This window comes from Calonectris borealis, chromosome 1 (genome assembly GCF_964195595.1).
Source record: "Calonectris borealis chromosome 1, bCalBor7.hap1.2, whole genome shotgun sequence".
NCBI classification, from domain to species: Eukaryota; Metazoa; Chordata; class Aves; order Procellariiformes; family Procellariidae; genus Calonectris; species Calonectris borealis.
This window is the reverse complement of record NC_134312.1, coordinates 192,185,715-192,206,858: the sequence shown is the minus strand read 5'-3', so window position 1 is coordinate 192,206,858 and position 21,144 is coordinate 192,185,715. Positions and strand designations below refer to the sequence as shown.

General features: G+C 38.4%; 1 protein-coding gene across 1 annotated transcript in view; it reads left to right on the top strand.

Annotated features, from left to right (window-relative positions):
• The window catches only part of FREM2 (FRAS1 related extracellular matrix 2), a 142,627-nt gene that overhangs the window by 59,904 nt on the left and 61,579 nt on the right, over positions 1-21,144 (top strand). Inside the window, exon 3 of the mRNA XM_075139998.1 lies at positions 19,015-19,161. Within this exon, the coding sequence (XP_074996099.1) occupies positions 19,015-19,161 (147 nt within the window). The remainder of the gene's footprint in view (positions 1-19,014; positions 19,162-21,144) is intronic.

Sequence of the window (21,144 nt, the reverse complement as noted above, 5' to 3'; positions counted from 1 at the left end):
CTATTTGTATTAGTATGAGTTGGGTTTTTTTATTTTATTTTGCAAACAGTGGGTTTGCTAGAACACTAAGTGAAGGGGCATATTTTATCATCAAATTTGATTTGGTGTAAGCAGAAGTTTAGATTTGGCAAATGTATTAGTTACTCCTCCTTCTTTTCTTTTGATACCAAAACTGATATAGGAAACCACTATTTTAGTTCCTGTTCAAACTTACTCTGTTTTTTGAAATGGTTTTCTTTTCACCCCTAACACTCCTTTCTTGTGTCACATTTTATTGTGATTTACTGCTCTGAAAAAATGATCTTCTGGCATACCGTTGAAAGCTACTGAGGAAGCTGCATTTTAAATTAAGTCCCAATCAATTCTATCAGATCAACACTAAGACAGAATTATGGAGGAAAGTAAAATTTAGAGTCAGTCTGAAAGACAGTCAAATATGTGAGATATACAAAAGTTCTAAAGAGAGTGAGTATTAAAAATGTAAGTATGGTACAGTATGTGCACAGAAGAGGTGAATGGTCTTAATAGTTCCTTGCAGAGTAGTTGTTTTATATTGAAAAGTGGCAGGTAGGACCATCAGTGAGATGAAATTATTTTCAGTGTAACATCAAACTATGCCATCTTTAGGAAACACAGAGCAGAGAAAACATGTATTTGAGGATTTGGTTAGATCTGAAATGTACAGCAATTTTCCTTTGCTAAATTGAAGTCAACTTTCCTGCTTGCCAGATGATGAATATTAAATAGCTACCTAGTTAAAACAAAAAACAAAAAAAATCTATTTCAGAACTCATCAAAAATGCTTGATATGCCAAATTAGTAGTATTAACAAAAATCCTGAATTGTTTTTTCACTGATCCTTGATTTCACCATAGCTTCTTTTCACCATCTCTTTTAGCATAAACAACTGCATAGATGGCAGAATCACCGAAGGTGTAAGGACTTCCCTGCTGATATATTCCAGTCTGCCTGCTCAGGGACTTGCCCAAGCCAAGTCTGGCTTCATATGTTATGTCTGCACAATATTCTACTCTAGATATTTTAGGCTTTTTCTCAAAGAAGGCTTTTACAATCAATATCTTAGTACTCAGACAATGAAAAGCTAATGTTATAAAGCCAGCCTCACTCAGCACTATACGATTTAAGAAGAGACCACGTTTACTTTGAAGTTGAAATATAGTATGGCCATAAATGGATATGCTCAAACTTTAAATGTTATTCTGGAATATTTCCAGCATTATATATATATATATCTATCTGTGAGTAATACTTACATGTAGTGCAAATCAATATGTTGTTATGCAGAACTTCCATGCACTTCTACATAACATTTCTTTTATTCAAATCTTGTTGCATACTTGGTGAGGCAGCAAAGAATTAACCTAAAAGGTTATAACTTTCCCATACAGTATACTCTCCAAATCTCGTTCTCCAGCAATTTTTGAATGGCTTTGCTCCAAGATCTCTTAGGAAGAAAAAGTTTAACCATAGTCTGAATGGAACTCCAGGCCCACTTTCATGCCATGAGGCTTGCCACCGTGTTCCCCAATACGTTTAAATAACTGCTGTTCTTCTGCTTATCAAAATGTGACTCGGAGAAAGCGGTGCCCTGTGGGGACACTGGTGTGAAAACTGGCTGTGAAATTTGTGTGACACGTATTGCTGGCACCCTTCCTTGTCTCTAGTTGTTGAATAATGTTAAAGGAAGCCTTCAAAATAAAGGTTGGAAGACTTGGCCTGTATTATCTCTGTGTAGGCAGTTACTGTATTTACCACAAGAAGGGCATGTGATGACAGACCAGAAAGAAAATGGTTTCTATGGCCACACATGGGTAGGAAAGAGAGACAACTGTATCCAAACTGGTAACCTGTAGAATGCACTGTGGAAAAACACTGAGAGAACCCAAGATAAAATCTACTCTCCTTATTTGTTTCCCGCTAGCCAAAAATAAACCTTTTCCATCTACAGAGCAACACAGTCCCCTAGTGAGCTACTCAAGGCAGAGCTTAACGAACTATCTCAGAAATCAGCAATCAGCAGGGCTGAGTAGGCTAAGCAGAGCATCAAACTGGTAAAGCTTTGATTCTGGCAGGGCTGAGTCTTGTGGCATTGCCCTTTGTGCCATGGAGATGTACCAGCTCAACTGGAGCTCGTTTGCATGGCTCTAACAGGATGCACGTGCTGTGTCTTGCCCCTGTGTTCATGTGCCAAGGCATGTTAAGGTATCTTGGTGTTTGCAGATTGAAATATCTGTCAATAATAGAACAGGAGACTACAATATAGGCCTCTTTAATGTAAGCACAGAATAGAGCAAATGTGTCTGCATGGAACAAGTAGTTTTTGACACAATACACTTTCACATTTCATTTTACTCTTCCCCTCCCATGTTCTTTAACATAAGGACTTTTATCAAACTTATCCTGAAAGTTGCTCATTAACTAGAAAGTGAAAAGAAGGTGCCTTTCCATGGTTACGTTAGACTATATTAGGCTCACTATCCTTTCAAGAAGCTACTCAATGAGTATGTGAAGAGCTATTACTCGTATTTCAGCAGCTAAGGAATCTATAACATCTATGAATTTAATAACATGAGATCAGAATCATGTCCAAAGGATTAGAAATATGTTTAGACAAAGATTTTTCAAGGTCAGAATATGTTCTCTTGAAATGTTTAAGTCAAAGTGCTTAAAAAAGACTTACTGTGAGACCTCCTCTGGACTACAGCACCCGGTTTTAGTCAACAATTTTTGAAGGGCTCCACCACAGGAGGTGGAGAGTAGGGAAAGAAGCCTCTGCTTTGTAGGTAGAGATTAATGAGTTTTTGATGTGGAATAGCAGTAAGGCTTTCTGTCACAATACGGGACAGGAGGCAGTGATCTGGAAGATCCCTTTGAGTTAGATTTCCGTTAGATTTCCTAGAGTTAAACAGCAGAAGAGAGATCCCAGATCATTCCTGGTGTGAAACTTGCTGGAGAAGACTGAGTGAGTTTGGACTAGAGAACCTGAAAAGCAAGGTGAGAGACAGTAAGGTTACTCTACTACTGTATTCCCCTCTCTTCTGATATGAAAGATACCTAAAGAATAACTGGAATAATGAAAAGATAAATGGTTATACAAGAATAGGTGGAACTACTCCTATCAATAACCTGAACTGGTAAGTACTTTTAGCTGATATAACTGTACTTGCTAGCTTGGGGCAGAGGGAGGGACAGAATTGCATTTTAAAAATAAAGGCTAGGTTTTATGTATTGAGATTTAATACCATTTTTATCTGTTGGACTTTACAAACAAGAATAGTAATATTTTCCCTCTTTGAAAAGACAGGAGACTGAGGCCTAGATAGACAAATGATTTTCTTAAATAGTAGTAGGTACTTCTTTGCAAAGCTTAAGGCTAGAATCCACCCTTACCAGTGGCAAGATAGGACTGACCAGTAGACCAAGGTTAAGGCAGGAAAGTTTCTCTAGCACAGAGAAGCCTATAGCAGGTAGGAAGTCAAGGATCTGATTTAGCAAGGGTGTGGGCATTTGTATGACTAAAGTTACATGTGCAGATGTTAGAATGATAGAAACTTTATTATGTATCACATAAATTTTCAGATTTATCTCTAAACAGATAAGGAATCGCTGCCATATTTTTCTTTAATATGCGTCCATTTATGTGGTGTAGATTGTTTTGTACAGGAGGATCAGCAGTGGATTGCTTTCAGCCTGACCAACTGGTCACTCAGCCTTCATAGATGGGCTCAAATATATGTCTTTCCAGAGGTGTCAAACAGTGGCCCAGCAATCAGTGACATTTTATATATTGCATAGTTATCCATGTGAAGATTAATCCTTCTGCCATCCCATCTTCTGATATTAAATCAATTGACATCCATACTTGTTCAGTCTTATAGAACAGAGAAAAAAATCTAGTCAGTGTAATTTATGCATCTAACTCTTATGCACCTCTCATTAACCAATCCTGCCAAGTAAGTCCTTAATTTTCTTCTATAAGGGAAAGAAGAAGGGAAAGAAGTATCCTTGAAAGACATCCAGGGGAGAGCTCATCTGCCTAAACAATGAGGCTTTCACAATGAGGTAGCTCGATGGCAATCATTAGCTGGAAGGATTTCAGTAGCCAAATATTTTTATCTGGCAGGAGGGCTGCCCAGGCTGATTCGATCTGGGATGTCCTATTAATGTCACTGAGCAACTGGTGAGCTTTGTCACCTTGTCGCCTTGTGCTCCCAGCCCTGCTGCATCCACTGTTCTTCATGGCCTTATGGTCCCTGGGGCTTCTCTGGCGTCCCTGGAATGGGCCTCCTGAACCCGTGGGCCTCAATCTCCAGCATGTCGCTGCATACTACAAGGAGCAGGGATCCTAACAGGTAGCAAGGGCGCTGTCAGATTTAGTGGGGGAAAGAAAATAAATATTTTGAACAGCCATGAAATCAGTTAAAAAGAACAAGTTTAGCACCCCCAGCCAAAAGGAGGAGGTCGGCGATGACAGCTCGGCACTGTGTCATCAACATCGTTTGGATTGCTGCAGGCTGAGGCGAGAGGAGTTTTCCCAGCGACTTCGCAAGCATCCCCAGTTGCGCTGCAGCCTGGGGAACGGCTCTGGTTTGTGTGTCAGCGATGTTATCAGCTGCAGCGGGCGACACGCGGGAGGCTGAGGTCGTGTCCCGACAGGCGAGCGCTATGCAGCTCCCTTTCAAGAAAGGGTGGGAAACACCATTCTTTAAAACTGAGAAACTTTTGTGCTAGCTGGCATGGTAAAACTGCTGTGGTAGCACCTCCACACATTTCCGTATGAACTCTAAGGCAAAAAATGTAAACTTGAGACCACAGATACCCAGACCTTCACCTGCCTGTATGCGATAGCCAGCAGATTCAATGGGAGCTGGACTTGATTTGACAAAAACATTACCTCCCTGGCCCTTGGGAAAAAGCTTAAGGATTTTAATTTCTGAATACATGTGGGAGAACGGTCATGGAAATCTTGATCAAGGATTTTTCAAAAGCCTGCCAAATACAGTGATGCCAAATACACTTCAGCTTGGCACGTCAAAAAACACACCTTGGTATTTGAAGGTCAATATGTAATTTTTTAAAAGAATCTTGCCAAACCTGTTATAAATAAAGGGATTTTTATGTTAATATGCCTCTTCACTTATCAAGACATTGCAGTATTCTGCTAGTACATTAAGACACGGAATAATATCTAAAACAATCTCTTTTCAAGCTGAGTAAAATGTGAACCATACATGAATAAATGAGTTGTTAAAATCTATTGTGTGCTAAAAACAGAGATTTAATTTTAAAGATGCAATTTTTCTACCGACAATTTTCATTTAACTTAACTACTTAACGCATAAGTGAAAATTACAGGCATACGCAGAGAGAAAGAAGGATAGAGAAATAATGTGTTGGAAGCAACATACTATCAAGATTGAGTTGTCATAATTTCACAGTCACTTCTGCCCCCTGTCCCTCTGCTTTATGTCTCTTGAGCTTCTCGCTTGGGAAACTCACAGTGGTCATATTATTCTGGAGATTCAATTCTGCTCTTCATTTCAGAAGTACTTTCCTGTACTTAATTTTGATATTTAAACAGATATCTCACATCTTGACTAGAATCTTTTCAGGAATTTTTGGCTTCTCCCAACTTATTTATTGTTTTCATCCTGCAATATACGTTGTGACTGCAGCACAGGAATTTGAGATAAAATAAGAATACAGGAATATAATATAATTGCTGCTTTAGGAATATACAGTTCTGTTCCATAGGATAGGCCTCAAATAACACCTGTCATGATATAAAAAAATAACGCATTCATGCAAAAATATTTCTTTCCTCAGCAGAACTAATATCTTTGAATACCTCTTTACAAGGCTTGTCTTAAGGCAAAGTTACAGTGATTTCAAAAGGAACCCTTTTCTGTCCTTGTCTATATCAACAATTTTGTGTGTTTTCAGTTTTTTACTCTACCCTTCCTGAGCAGGACTAAATCACCTGCAAAAGGTTATAGGTTTGGCATAGCTTAAAAAGGATCAAAGGCACCACAAAGGAGTTTCTCTGGTCAAATAATATTAAAAGTTAAGTATTTGAGATTACCTGGTACAATTACTCTGAAATGAATTAAAAGTAAATGTTAAATGAACCTGCCTGACATTTGTTCTCCTCCAGTCAGTCGGGCATTTTATTTGTTGCATTGCCAGAACAGAAAAGGAACCAAAATTCAAGTCTGTGGAAGTGAATTCTTAATAAAGAAAAACAGTTCAATCACTTTGACATGGAATTAAAAGAATAGTTTTCCTCTCGGTGCTCAGTGAGTTACAGCAAGTCCAGTTGATAAAATGGAAACGCTGTTCCATTTTGTTTAGAGTAGGTTTTGCAAATAACAACAACCTCTTTAATCCCTCTTGCATATATTTTTCTTTTAAGGCTGTAAAATTTGAGATTTATGAGTCTGGATTTTCATCTGAAATGGAGGGGAATTCTCTGCAAAGACTCGCTTAATATTGTACTGCGACCTCACAAACGAAAGACATTCCAACAGAATAGGAGCCAGCGAGACATTAGATTCAAGACTGATGCTGAGGATACCCCATGACCCTGAAATTTAACACTTTGTCTGTTTAGGCTTTAAATGACAGTTGTTTTCCTACAGGCTAATATGTGCGTAACACTGCTTTAAAGGTATAAGCCAGAAGAAAGTCCCATATGGGACAGTAACTAAGCAAGTGGAGCTAAACCCGTTATTCCGTGAGACAAGGAAATGAACCTTGCTTCATTTCAGCTGGAGTCTGGTTTTTGGGAGAAGTTGTCTGGCGCCACAAAACAAATTAGTAAGCAGAGACCTGAAGACTATTAAGTTTAAGAATGTGTTGCCAGAGATCTAATAAATTTACTTACTGCTGCAGGCCACGCATGCATGAAGCCTTACTAATCCAGGTGGTGTTTTTGTCCTTCAGAGGGAGGTGCAGGGTGTGGATCCTTAGGAAAAAAAGGTATTCTGCTTTAGGTAATATGGGCATTGTTTAATGATAGACATGACAGCTTGAGTGGTATGTTTGGGTTTTATCTGTTAGTACTCACAAGGAAGTTTAAATTATTTTTCTGATGCGAAGTTAGTTTGTGACTACACAAAGTGCTAATTAGTTTAACGACAACATGGAAATAACTTTATAATAACAGAATAATTCTTCTAAACCAAATAGATTTTTTGTTGTTATTTTTAAATATTCCAAAGATTACTTTTAAAGTGTTTGAATTTACAAGTTTACCATATTACAGTTCAGGACTAGTCGTATCTTTGAGTTTTCTCAGGACTCTCCTTTGTGCATGCATGAAAATCACGTCATTGGACTTTAGTTAGCCATCTAGACTGGTTGAACACTCTCCCTTTATATTCAATGGAGTGGGCCAAATCTTTCCAGAGGGTAATCCAGCTGTTCATATCAGATGTAGTTCCTGAAGATGCAGTTCTTTCCATTCATTGTACCTAGAGAGCTAGCTTAAATTAAACATGTCTTTTACATAATAAAATTAGATTATATGAATCCTACCCTTAAGTGGCAGGTCTCTTGTCTTCACTTTCTGTGGAACAGGAGCCAGTTGATTATGTTCCTGTGCACTGGGACCTGAGCAAAAACATACTGTGTTTTGCCAGTAGTGGTTATTCACTGGAACTGTTGAATTTGGCTGCTCTGAATTTTTTTCTGCTGAGAAGCAGTGGTCATTATTTATCCAATATGCAATAACATTTCAAAATAAGGACTTATCTTTACAATAAGAACAAAGACTTCGGAGAGCAAAGTGCTGCTAATAGAGCAGTCTACAGACAGTCCTACCTTCTGGTATCCTCACTTTTCTGGGTCTAGTGGGACATTATGTTAGGTAGCGGTCAACTGTCCCCTTTCAAATGCTTCCCTTGGTTTTGGTTTTGTCCTGCTTCTCTTGAATCTGTTTACATGAGTTAGTTCTCCAGAAGGAAGGGTAAGTGCCCAAACATTTTACTCTCTTCCTTGTCCTTTACTACTTTCAAATAAAGGCTATCAGCAGTGATTGCTACCTGCTGATTAGTTTAAAATAATCCCTGATAAGTGCCTAGCAAATAAGGCAATACCAACCAAGAGACAGGTGGCACGCTTTTTTTTTTCTTTTTTTTTTTCCCTTGTTCATCATCTTAGAAGGAGTGACAGGGCAAAATAAAGTCTTCCGCTTTGTTATCTGTCATCTTATAAATTGAGTATAACACCAACTTTTGCATGTGCCTGCTGCATAGGAGTTTCTTGGAGGTCTGCCTTCCAAACACCAGTCTGTTGGTGACTGCTTGACCTCAAATACTGGCCAAAATCAGGTGCATTCAGCATAGGTTTGGTTTATTATTCGTAGTGTATCCTGATCCTTTAACATGTTCACTTTCATCATTTTTAGATTTTTTTTTTTTCAATAGTGCATGCAGGCTGAGAAGGTCGAGTCGGATGAGGAATTGTTTTAAGCAGATTCTGTGATGAATGCCTTGCTCTTGTTGACATTCAGTGAGACAAAGTGTTTCTGGAAAGAAACATTGTCAGTTCTGATTTGTAATGAGAACAGGCCTGTATTAATCAGAAAATATACTTTCTATGGAACTGCTACTTGTGGCACTTCAATTTCCAAAGAAATCTTTCCATATAAAGTATATGATGATCCGTATCAATAGGATTTAGATCAGATCTTTTGGTCATTGTCATCACAGTAACCTGTCTGGCTGCACTGTGAATGTTGCAAGATTTTAAAGTGCTGTAATATGTTATTGTTGGTATGTACATAGACCAAGTATTATATATCCATTCTTTTCTGAATATATTAATATAGAAATACGTATGATTAATAATAATATATATGGTTTTGTGTCTAATGAACTGTCATTATTTTACTTTTAGCCTACCCTTAATTTCATATAAACTCCTTGCTCTCTTAGAGGAAAATTTAGGCTGCCGTATTTTAAGTGTCTACTTTAAAATGAGATTAATCAAATTCTGGAGTGTGATTGTCAGGAGAAAGTATTAGCTAAAGTGATTCTGTGAATCCTATTCTATATATGTTCTCCACCAATAAATACTGAACAAGTTGCTGAGTCTTTGAGCAGAGCAATAAGCAATTTTCTTATCCTGTGGAAATGTTTTGAGATATTTTATTTTGAATCTGGACAAAAAGTCGAAATTCTTATAAAGTTTTGCAGAATAATTGAGCATAGGCTTTTCGATTTGAAAAAAAATTGAAATGTACAGTTTAGTATTTTTAGTTTTTACATAAAAAAATTAGTTTAAATTTGTTACACTATTAATATGAGAAGTTATGTGTACCTAAAAGACTTAAGGCAAACTGTGGAAAAAGATGAAAATTCAACATTTTTTCTCTGCCAATATTTTCAGTAAAGAGGTTAATCAAAGCCAGTCTTTTTGTGAACAACTTTGATTTTGATGGATTGCTATTTTGAAGGAGAAGAGGAATAATATGTATATTTTTTGCCCAGTTGTACTTCGTTCAGTCCTGCTAAGAACTTTTCGGGTAGCTCAATGTCTTTCTCTTCTGTTACAGACAACGATTCAGCAGCATATATGGGTATGTGCTTAAACATTTCAATTAGTAGCACTTCAGTAGTACCCTGAATTCGTGAAATTATTTACATACTCGCCATTGGAACTGTAGAAGTGGGAAGCATTCAGCTCCTGCAGAGCTAGCCCCTTGCTTACAGCACAGAATCCCAGACCAGTCAATGAATCTTTTGGATTCCCTTGAAATCAGTTACAAAGCTAACCACTTCATATCTATAAAGGCTTTCAAACACACACAGTGCTCCATCATCTTTTTTTGGTGATTCAAACTGGGTTTCTCTTTATCTCCTTTGCTCTTTAATTTGAAAGCTCACAGCCTCTTGGTGCAGCCGATAGAGTGAAAGTGTCCTGGCTCTTGGTGAACTAATTTGTACTGAGCTGTTTTAAACTGAAATTAATTTAAAGCTATGAAATGCAGTGGCTGAAGAGCCAATGCATGTTTGCTTCCAGAGTTTCTGTAAATGAAAATCTGGTTAATCTCTTAATCAGAATCTGGTTAATCTCCTGCAGAAGAACTAGGCATAGACTTGAATTGGGAATTCGTTAAATTAACCCAGCATGAATGTCCAGACTGTCCTTGGAGACATCCTTAGTTACGCTTAGTTGAATTTTACTAGGATCAAAATTTAATATGCACTAGCTAGCCTTTACATTCATGTCTCTTCTCCCACTTCCCCTTCTCTTTTTGTAACAAAGCAACCATACAGTATTCTTCAGGTATTTTTTCTGCTACATGACTTCAAGCATTTGCTTAGTCTGAACCCTGGCAAATGTGGCCATTCCAACTTGTTTCTTGGGGGTAGACATAAAACAGAAGCAAAAAAGAGTTACAGAAACTACTGAAAGACGGAAACTGTCTGCAGTTCATTGGATACCAGCAATTACACTCCGGGCAAGCCAAGTCCATAATGCTGGGAAGTGTGTGTTTTCTCATGAGAAGTCAGAGAAAGCATTGTTTTAGTCCCTAATCACTAGGGGCTAGTTTAGGGGGTTGGTTTTGGTTGTTTTGCAAATATATTGAGTTACAGTGGCAGAGAGAGTGCAGAAGGCTGCAGAGTTCAGCAAGGTATTTTAGTGGTTGGAGTCCATTATAGCACGTTTGAAAAAGACTTACAAAGGTGAAGCATTTTAATGGATTTCTAATTGGATAAAATTATTAGGTTAGCTTATGAATTGTTGAAGTCAATTCAAAACATTCTAATGGAATATTTTACATGCTGGGTTTACTTACGCGTTTCACTTCTGCAAGCAGTTTTGCTATATGAAATTAAGGCAGTTGTACAGGATATGCCTTTTCTGATGATCTTCTGTAGCAGGGGGAGTAGCATATGATGTGCTGCCCCAATGCACTGAATAAAGAATGTTTATTATCTATTTTATAGGTGGGAGTTTTATAATAGTTTGGCAGACAAGACTTACTTGAGACCTTTACCTTTTTAACCTGGAGCTAGAATGTACTGGGACTATGACACAGTATAGCAAATCAGAGTTGTTGAAACTATGTGTCTTGAGCTGAACATATAAGATCTTCTCTGTATTTATTCTGACTAGCAGAATCACATAAGATTATATGTTCCTTCTCTAGTCTGGAAAAAAACATGTTCATACAAACCCCTAGCAAATAGTGTGGGGATCAAAAAACTTGGGAATTGCTAAATTTGGAGACAGGGAGCTCCATGGCTAAATGGGGAATCATGCTTGGGATAACTCTTTCTGCATTTCACATCAGATTTAACTTCTAGTAAAACTGTTGAGGTAACTTTATCCTGCTATATATAAACTAAGTTGGCTTGACACAGAAGGAGGCTAATCAGAGGATGGAAAAATGGAACAGATATCTAAAAATGGACTCTTCCCTTTTCTTTCCTCTCTCTGAGTCTTTGTTTTCTCTGCAGGTTGAACTCAAGTTCAGGAGTGGGTTTCCTTTTTCAGCCGCTTCATATACCTGCTGCAATGAGAAGATCCATAGGAAGGAGGATAGAATAATGCCAAATTCAGTAACCCTGTCTGAATGAGGCACCCAGTAGGGTCAAATATTTTGAACCAAAGAAGAAAGACTGCAGTTCTTGCAGACGTGCAAATAAATCAGCAAGCAGTAGCAGGACCTGGAAAGAATTGAAGGAAGAGGGAGGAAACGTGATTTGTTAAGATGTCTTGCTCTGGTTCTAATTATGCCGTACAATGGCTCCTGAACTATAGGTGTGGTTGTTAGTATTTTGCAATTGCTCTGGTTCTCCTTATTAATCTCCTTTTGCAGTCTGTTTAGGAAGCTAGAAAAGAAAAGAAAGGAGAAAAGACCAAAAGTAAAATTTTTAAAGGAACTCTCTTTCACCACTGCTCTTGTCTGGTTTTCTATCAACACTGCACTTTGCTCAATTTCATCAAAATTCATTCTTCATTAATTTGGGTGATTCTTACGGTGATAGCATTGATATGTCATATAGCAACCATAGTAGTGATAACATACAGTATTATACAGCAAATAACATCATACAATTCAAATCATTGGCTATTCTCACCCAAAATCAAATCCCCTTGAGGTACACATCGGAGAATTCCCCATCCTTCCACATAATCCACGAAGTGCACCCAGGTCCTTGAGCAAAAGCCATCCCACAAATGGGTTTGCCTTTGCCTGAGGCAGGAATAGCCCAGACTGTCTTCCCCAGCATATTTTTTATGTGCACTACAGGGACTTTATCTCCTTCTACAGTACGTAAAAGTTTTGATTGGGTAGGGCCAGCTCGATTGGCAGATCCCCTAGTGTTGACTAACCAGGTGGCTTTTGCTAAATGTGTATCCCAGTGTTTGAAAGTCCCAGCACCCATTGCTCTCAGTGTTGTCTTTAGCAGTCCATTGTGTCGTTCGATTTTCCCAGAGGCTGGTCCGTGGTAGGGGATGTGATAGACCCACTCAATGCCATGCTCTTTGGCCCAGGTGTCTATGAGGGTGTTTCAGAAATGAGTCCCGTTGTCTGACTCAATTCTTTCTGGGGTGCCATGTCACCATAAGACTTGTTTTTCAAAGCCCAGGATGGTGTTCCTGGCAGTGGCATGGGGCACAGGGTATGTTTCCAGCCATCCGGTGGTTGCGTCCACCATGGTGAGCACATAGCGCTTACCATGGTGGGTTTGTGGGAGTGTGATACAATCAATCTGCCAGGCCTCCCCATATTTATATTTCAACCATCGTCCTCCATACCAAAGAGGCTTTACTCGCTTGGCTTGCTTGATTGCAGCGCATGTTTCACATTCATGGATAACCTGTGCAATAGCGTCCATGGTTAAGTCCACCCCTCGATCACGAGCCCATCTATATGTTGCATCTCTTCCTTGATGGCCCGAGGCGTCATGGGCCCACTGAGCTATAAATAATTCACCCTTATGTTGCCAGTCCAGATCCACCTGAGCCACTTTAATCTTAGCTGCCTGGTCCACCTGCTGGATGTTTTGATGTTCTTCAGTGGCCCGACTCTTGGGTACGTAAGCATCTACATGACGTACTTTTACAACCAGGTTCTCCACCGGGGCAGCAATGTCTTGCCACAATGCGGCGGCCCAGATGGGTTTACCTCTGCGCTGCCAGTTGTTCTGCTTCCACTGCTGCAACCATCCCCACAGGGCATTTGCCACCATCCATGAGTCAGTATAGAGATAAAGTACTGGCCATTCTTCTCGTTCAGCAATATCCAAGGCCAGCTGGATGGCTTTCACCTCTGCAAACTGGCTTGATTCACCTTCTCCTTCAGCAGTTTCTGTGACCTGGCGTATAGGACTCCATACAGCAGCTTTCCATCTCCGATGTTTTCCCACAAGGCAACAGGACCCATCAGTGAACAGGGCATATTGCTTCTCATTTTCTGGTAGTTTATTATACAGTGGGGCCTCTTCACCACGTGTCACCTCCTCCTCTGTGGATATTCCATAATCTTTGCCTTCTGGCCAGTCCATGATCACTTCCAAAATTTGCCCTGGGAGAATTTATAGAAGTTTTTTCCCCCATTAAACAACGCCACCTAATGACTAAAGAGTGCAGATATGTTGCACCATAAAGCTCTACAAGTACCAGACAGCTGTGTTTGTACAGACTTATATCTTGTGGACACAATGAGTCTATGTGGCAGGTTAGGCACTCTTTAGCTGATTGATCTCGGAGTGATTACGCCATGATGCCATGTAGGGAAGCCAATATCTGTATCAAGATATGTCAATTTCTATTGTGTCAATAAGTGAACATTGTGGTGTAGTTGTATGCTTTTGTTTATGAATTAGGGTTCTGGGGTAGCTTCTAGGGACAGCAAAGCTACAATCAGACATTCTTTATGGAATGTCCTTCAGGTTGCTGGTGCTCAAGAGACACGGTTTAATGACAGAGATATATTTTATACTGTCTTCACATAGCCCAATGATCTGTGGAGATAACTGGAACTGATTCTTTCCTTTTCTGAGCTCTTTGCATCATGATAGAAAGTTCTGACAATCTAATCTGTATTTCTCAGGGAGGTTTTGTATCTTTTTAAAGATATCTGAGCAGCATTGTTAGAAAGATAAATGCTTAAATGGTAATATTCATTTTAATATTTTTCCCTTTAACCAGTTTACTGACCAACTCCTCTTCCCCCTCCTCTTTTATTCATGTTGAGTTACTGAAACTGGAGTTTCCGATGACTTGGTCTTTCTAGGAATTTCTGGTTTGATGACCTATGCAAAAATAATACATCACTGTTTTCTGACAGGTGACCAATTTGCTGACAGGACTCCTATAAAGACTGATTCTAGGAGGCATCCATCTTTATATAAGCATATATAAGCAAACCTTTTCAGAGGGTATTGTCCTCAGCAGCCTCAGTCAGTCATGAAGTCACAGTCATGAAGTCACTTTGTGACCCACCTTACTCTAGATCCTTAGCTTGAGCTCCTTACAAAGTTTTTGACTGTCTCACAACTCTTGCCATCTCATTTCTTGTGAATGTCTCACTGCACCACGTACTGTCTAGCATCTATTGATTTAGCACTGCTGCACTCTGATCCCTGGCAAAATTCAAGAAACAGGTTTTCATGCATCACACAAGCGACATCTTGCCAGCCACGTCTCATTGATACATAAGCAAAGTTACTTTGGATTTACCTTGTTGTAACACAGCCCTCCTTCCTTTTGTTTAGTTTTAAAAGCACTCTAGTAATGGCTTCCCTCTCCAAACTTCCGATGTATTTGTATTACAAGCACTTGTCTGTGAGAGGAACAAAAGCAAAACTTTCATTGAGGTATAGTACCTTAATTATTTGCCTAGCAGCTAAATGTTTGACTATGCCCAAGGGAAGTGCTAGTGAGCAATGCAAAATTCATTTGCATAGAGAAATATTATTGTAGGGCAGATACTTAATTTAATAGGGAACCAAATTAAGATGGCACTTGCAATTTTATTTCTAATATTTTATGATTTCTGAAAGCTATACTCTTAATATTGTTTACAGACCTTATGTTTGCATGGTGCTTAGCTCTACTATGTTGTAGAAAAGGCCTGGTTTCACCCAGTTCAGGCATGGTGGAATTCAACTTACCCAGCATTAGATGACTATAATAAAAAGGTTTACAATGTAACTGGTCATGACAGGCATCTTTAACAGCTGCTGAGGAAAAATGCACGTACTTATGCATATTTTGAGGCACAGCTAATCTCATTCAAAAATAGATGCCTAAAATAAGCCATAGCCTTACAAAATGCCTCTTTTCCGGGTTTGGCTATAAAAACAGTTTAGGATTTCTAGCCCAAAAATAAATACCTGAAGTTAGATAAGATGTATTGTATGCTTCCTGCTCTATTGTGTCAGAGGTCTGTAATAATAATAATAACAATAGTAATAGCAACATCAACATTGGTTTTATTCTTTGGGGACATTGGACTATGAAATGGCTTATATAATTTAGAAAACATTTCTTCTGAACACGAAAAGCACAAAGTGAAGAAAGCAAGATCTAAAATATCTATATGCTTTTCTTAAAATTTAACTCTGATGGTTTTAGTACTGCACATTCTAAAACGTGATCAATATATATTTCAGGGGCAGAAGTAGGCCTGTAGAAATGGAGACTTGCTGGAAGCCCCCTAGAAAAAATACTTTTTTGGGGTCGTTTTTTTTTTTTACTCTAAGAAAAAACAGAAAAAAACTGCTGAAAGCAAGAATTAGGTGGCAATAAGACAATATTAAATCTTTCATATTGCCTTTCTTGCGCGCTTTGCTTCCTAAATTTCATACTCTCATTAGGTTTCTAACTCAGTATACTTCAACATTTTCCGTAGCATCAATGACAGGAATGAACTGGTTTGGTAGTTGGCTACTGTTCCTTTTTAACAACTGGGATTTTTACTCATGTATAGTAATTTTGATATGTTCAGTAATTATGTGCAAATATAGATTACATTTAAGGTTGAACTATTTAAGACACTAGAGTTGAAATGTAAGAGACCTGTGTGTAAGCAAGCTGTAGATTGTGTGCCTGTGTCCATAACACATTTAAACCATCAATTCTTTGGACAGTAGAACAAATGATGCCAGATTTCCTATAGCTTTCCATCCCCTGGCTGGAATCTCTCTGTCTAAAAAGATACAGAAGCTTTTCCTTTAGCTGGGTGTTTCCAATGTCTGACATTCTCATTTCTAGTAAGCTCATGCAGCAGTATTTTTTCTCAGTAGTGATACTAATAGATTCTCTCTCCTCTAATTGGCAGTAAATTTTCATTCCTTTTATATCTTAGAAACTTTTCTCTCTCTATCAAATTATCTTTAAATTGGGCAGTGTGTTCAAGGGTGGCACACAAATAGCTTTTCTCACTAGGTTAAGGAACAAGACATTCTGTTGCATTTGTCCCAGGAAACTAATGGGAAGACATAACATATGGCTAACCTAATGTAAGTGCTGGCATAGCTAACACTATAGGTACTGGTTTTCTTGTGGTGCTCATTACAGGTTTTGGTATGTGTGTTTGTAGCCTTCCCCTTTGTCAGTAACAATAGAGATCAAAAGAGCAGAAAGAAGCAGGGCAAGGAGTGCAGCGTGATACTCCAGTAACCATTTCCCTCCTTTTGTTTACACAGTGCCATTGCCTTTATGTGAGATTACACAAGTATGCTTGGTTTTTTTCTAGTAGACAGGTCAATAAAGAAATATAGAGGCTTATCTTTGAAGCAGAGTGGGAGCATATGGAAGGGCTGCCTAATTTTTCAAGGATTAGAATGGAAGAAACTGGAAGGGGAAAACCAACCTCCATTTGGCTCTTCCTCCAGTAGTTAAGCCATGAGTGAACTGAAATACTTAGATATGTTTCTCTGCTGTTCTGAGGAATTACTTTATTCACTGGCTTGTGTACAGAAGTGTTAATTTCTAAAGGGAATTCCTTGCACGTTTCAGACAGTCGTTACCCGAGCAAACCTGGTTCTGTAGCAGCACCTTGTGGGAAGGAAATCAGACTACAGCCTCTCACAGTTGCTGAGTAAGCATCTGCCTTCAGTGAGCTTAACAGGTTATTTTATTCTTGCTATGGAAATTAGAGGATTCTCCTGAGTAACAACAAACTCATCCAATAGCATTTTATACAGAGCTTGATTTGTCATGCCCTTTTATCTGTGACATCCAGAATCCCTACACTGACAAGAAATGCCTTTTTACTGTGGAAAATCAGTGAACAGATGGAGGTAAACTGCACATGAGAAAGTAAAGCTATACTATATTTTATCAGAAATATGTTAATCTAATTTGACATATGCAGTCTGTTGTACAAATACTTGGTTTATAGTCAGTGAAATGGGTGCTAGCTCTTTTCAGCTATTATCTTTCCAACTGAAAAAAAAGTAGCATTTTTAACTGGACCTTAGAGTGCCATCTGTTTGCATTTGTTGTTTCTGCGTTGCTTTTTTAGACTAAGAAAAACTCCGTGAAGCCTGCCATTTCAATAAACATTTCCTGTTGTTTTACAGTTGTACAAATCCCATTCATTGTAGACACAACAGCTTCATTTCTGCTGGGAGCGAGAGATTAGGCTGAGATGTGCTCAGATTTTAGGCTGTGCTTAGTGTTTTGCAGTTGGAGTTAAATGACTTCCATATCATCCTCTCCAAAACTTTGAGGGATGCTTCCTGTATTCCTGCATTGCTTTGGCTTCAAAAAGGGAGCCTACTTCTGTTGATAAATATATGGGTATTTTTGTTTGAGGAGGACTGTGAAGGTTCTTCCAATTATTGTAAGAGGAAATACAGTCTTCAACTTAAGGAGAATACCATCAACAGCTGCCAGCCAGAGATGCTGACTTGATCTGTGTTAACAGTTCCATTTCCCTAGCCAAGTGTACTGCTTGCTGTCCTGTGCTTTAAATTCCCAGTGTTTGAGTGCACAGAAACCATTTGTGTTCAGGGAGACTGCAGGGAAACTGTTGTGCTACTGCTACAGTAGAGACCTTGGAAAGGATCCCTGGAGTCTGCTTTCTTCACCAGGAGCGTGTTGCTACAGTTGTGCCTGTGTAGAAAGAACTGTGAGGACATCTTTTGGTCTGTTGAAAATTGACTTTCAAAACACATCTCAGCAGCTTACTCAGTTGGGGGCATTCATCATATCGTGAAGATAGGTCATTGCAAAATAGTTTAAGAGAATTCCAGTAAGCATTTTTATCTCTCTAAATCTTCTGAGGTGACACAGGCAATCATACTTAACCCAATAGTTACAAGCATGTAAGGTTAGGAGGGCATCAGCATAGCTATAAACTGTGGCGTGTATCGGGAATACTTAATCTTGTTGAAACCATTTCCTAGGAAGATGTGAAAGCTGTTCCTAAAATCATACAGTGCTGATGCATAAATTCTAAACCAATAAGAGCAGAAAATGTTAGATTTATTGAACAAAATATTGAGTTTTAGAAGCAGGCTGCATGGGTAAATGCAGTTTAAAAGATGGTAGGTATCATCTCCAGTCTCACGATACTAAGGGTCTTCTAGTACTTCTGGCAGTCTGATCATATCAAGGAAGTTCTATGGGATGTCCTACATTGTGTGTTATTTGGAAATACCAATACGGTTCTGCAGAAACTTGGATCATCCACAATTTTTGTAATTTCTAAAAAAGGCATTCCAAAGATTAATTCGTGTTCTTTTACCCTTGAAAAAGAAGAAAATTAGCATACTCTGGAATGAATGTGACTAGTTCGTGTGCATCTAAGATAAAATTTATTCCTATATGTACCAAATGTATCATGGTTGAGTTCTTTACTTGTTATTTCTTAGTTTTAAATCTTTAAAACCTTTGGATTGTAATGTCCAGCTAAGATACACATCTTACCCAGGATACAGGTTACATTAACCTCAAAAGACAAAGTAGTATTTAGCAAAAAAGAAAAAGGAATAAATATATCTTTATCATTTTGTTTTGCAGGAGGCAATAAGCTGAAGAATCAACATTTTCGCCTAAACTGGGCATGGATCTCCTTAGAAAAGGAGTATTATTTAGTGAATGAAGACTCCAAATATCTTGATGTTGTTCTTAAACGGAGAGGTTACCTGGGAGAAACCTCTTTTATAAGTAAGTTCAATTTTAACCTTATCAATTGCTTCTATAAATCACTGGCCAGCTAGTTGATAAAATGTATCAATACAGCTATATCCTTTTACTGGCGTTTCATACTAAGCAAGCTAGATTCAAAGGAGTATGATTATTTATTAAAGCAAGTATCATTTGTTATGCTAAGTATATGATCTCTTTAGTTATAGGATGAAATTTTCACTTTTTTTTTTTCTGGTCTTCTGCAATTAATTTTTGACTTAACAACCTGAGACCCAGTTGATACCACTGTTGTATTTGCTTCACAGAATACAGTTCCTGTCCAGATTTTATTTTTCCTGTAATGAGAAAATACAGTTGTAGCAATTGAAAAGACAACAATAAACATAGATCATTTTCCAGGAAGGCTATTGTGAGCTGGTCTGATTAGCAACTATGAGCATTAGGCTCATTTTCTTCAGTCAATGTTGGCAGTCAACTAAGGCTGATACAGGAGGTGTTGAAAGCTGTTTGCAGTGTCTGGAGAGTGAAAAGGTGAAAAAAGATTGTGTTATCACATTCTGCAACCTCACACCTGTCTCTAACTTCTGGATCTGTTCCTATCCTCTTCCTAGTGATGCATTTGGATCAGGGAGCATTATTCTTGTACAGTTCCATGTTGAAAACTATGGTGAGCTTACACTGCTTAGAAAAGGCACTCAATGTAAAGCTGGTTTTGCAGAGATATGTAAGCATTTACCTGGCATGGAGCACAAACTCATGCTTAGAAATCAACTTGCTGTTTACATCTCTTTCTGAGTAAGAATCTGAGTTTCAGGTACTGAGATGTAGTTAGGACACCTATCTTGGTATGAGATTTAAGGGATATAGGCACTAACTAGCTGTATCTAACTTAAAAGGCTCTGTTTTGAACAGTGAACTGACTTTGATAATATATTTCTTTTAAAGAAAGTAAAATAATAGAAGAGATGAATGAAATACAAATTTAAGAATGTGTGGTTTAAATTAATCACTGGTACTGATTAACAGATACTGATTTGACTTCTGATCCTTCAAATAGAGTGTTTACAAAATTTTCTACCTATGGATTCAAGTTCAGTTTCTGAATTGAGCTGACTCAAAATCCAGCAGAAGCAGTTTGGATAACTTGCCTCTGACTACCTTAATCCTGCAAAATGGAATTACAGAGTTGAAAAGAACATAAAAGATACTGGTTAAGATGTTTACTGGCCTTTCTGGTCCATGTGCAGTGCCAAAGGGGCTGAAGGGTTATAGGTTATGTAAAATATTGGCTATGACTTAGGAGAAGGCACAAGCAGGAAGCAAGAAAGGCAAGGTTTGTAGGGAAAGGTGATGTGTTTTAATACATTAACAATACAGTTGGAAGAAACAGGCAGAGAAAGAGAAATTTTAAGTTTTTTCTGAAAACCTGAGAAAGACCTTTAAGATTTGAGTGGTACTGTGGGGTTCAAACAGGGGCCAAATGCATGAGTTGGAGATAGTTCTGAAGGACTGTCTAATTTCCATGAGGGCCTGTCAGACAGCCTTAAACTGGGAGAGAAATGCCAATGAAAATCCATTTTAGAGCAGCCTGGGTCCAAGACTGTAAGGTCTGTGCTGTCTCGGTGGGATGAGCTGTATTGGATTTTATCCCATGGCTTTGCAGTTTCAACTTACTTGAATTTAATGATTGTCATTATGCAGACACTGAAATAAGAGGATAATCATTTAAAAAAATGCTTATTGTAGTGGGAATGACCACAGTGGTTCAGATTTTACTTCTTTCATCCTTATTCCTTATGTTTTACCCCTTACCTGTCTTTGAGTTTTCCTTAGCTTTCCCCTTGAAGGCTGAACTTTCCAGGTGTGTTTTTATTTTTTCTAAGAGGAATAAATATTTTTGAGGGTTTCAGGCAGCATGTTATTTAGATGTTCCGGAACAGAAGAGAACCCAGAATGTTAAAGGGGGGAAAAAAATCTGTTGGGCCTTTTGGGCATCCATAG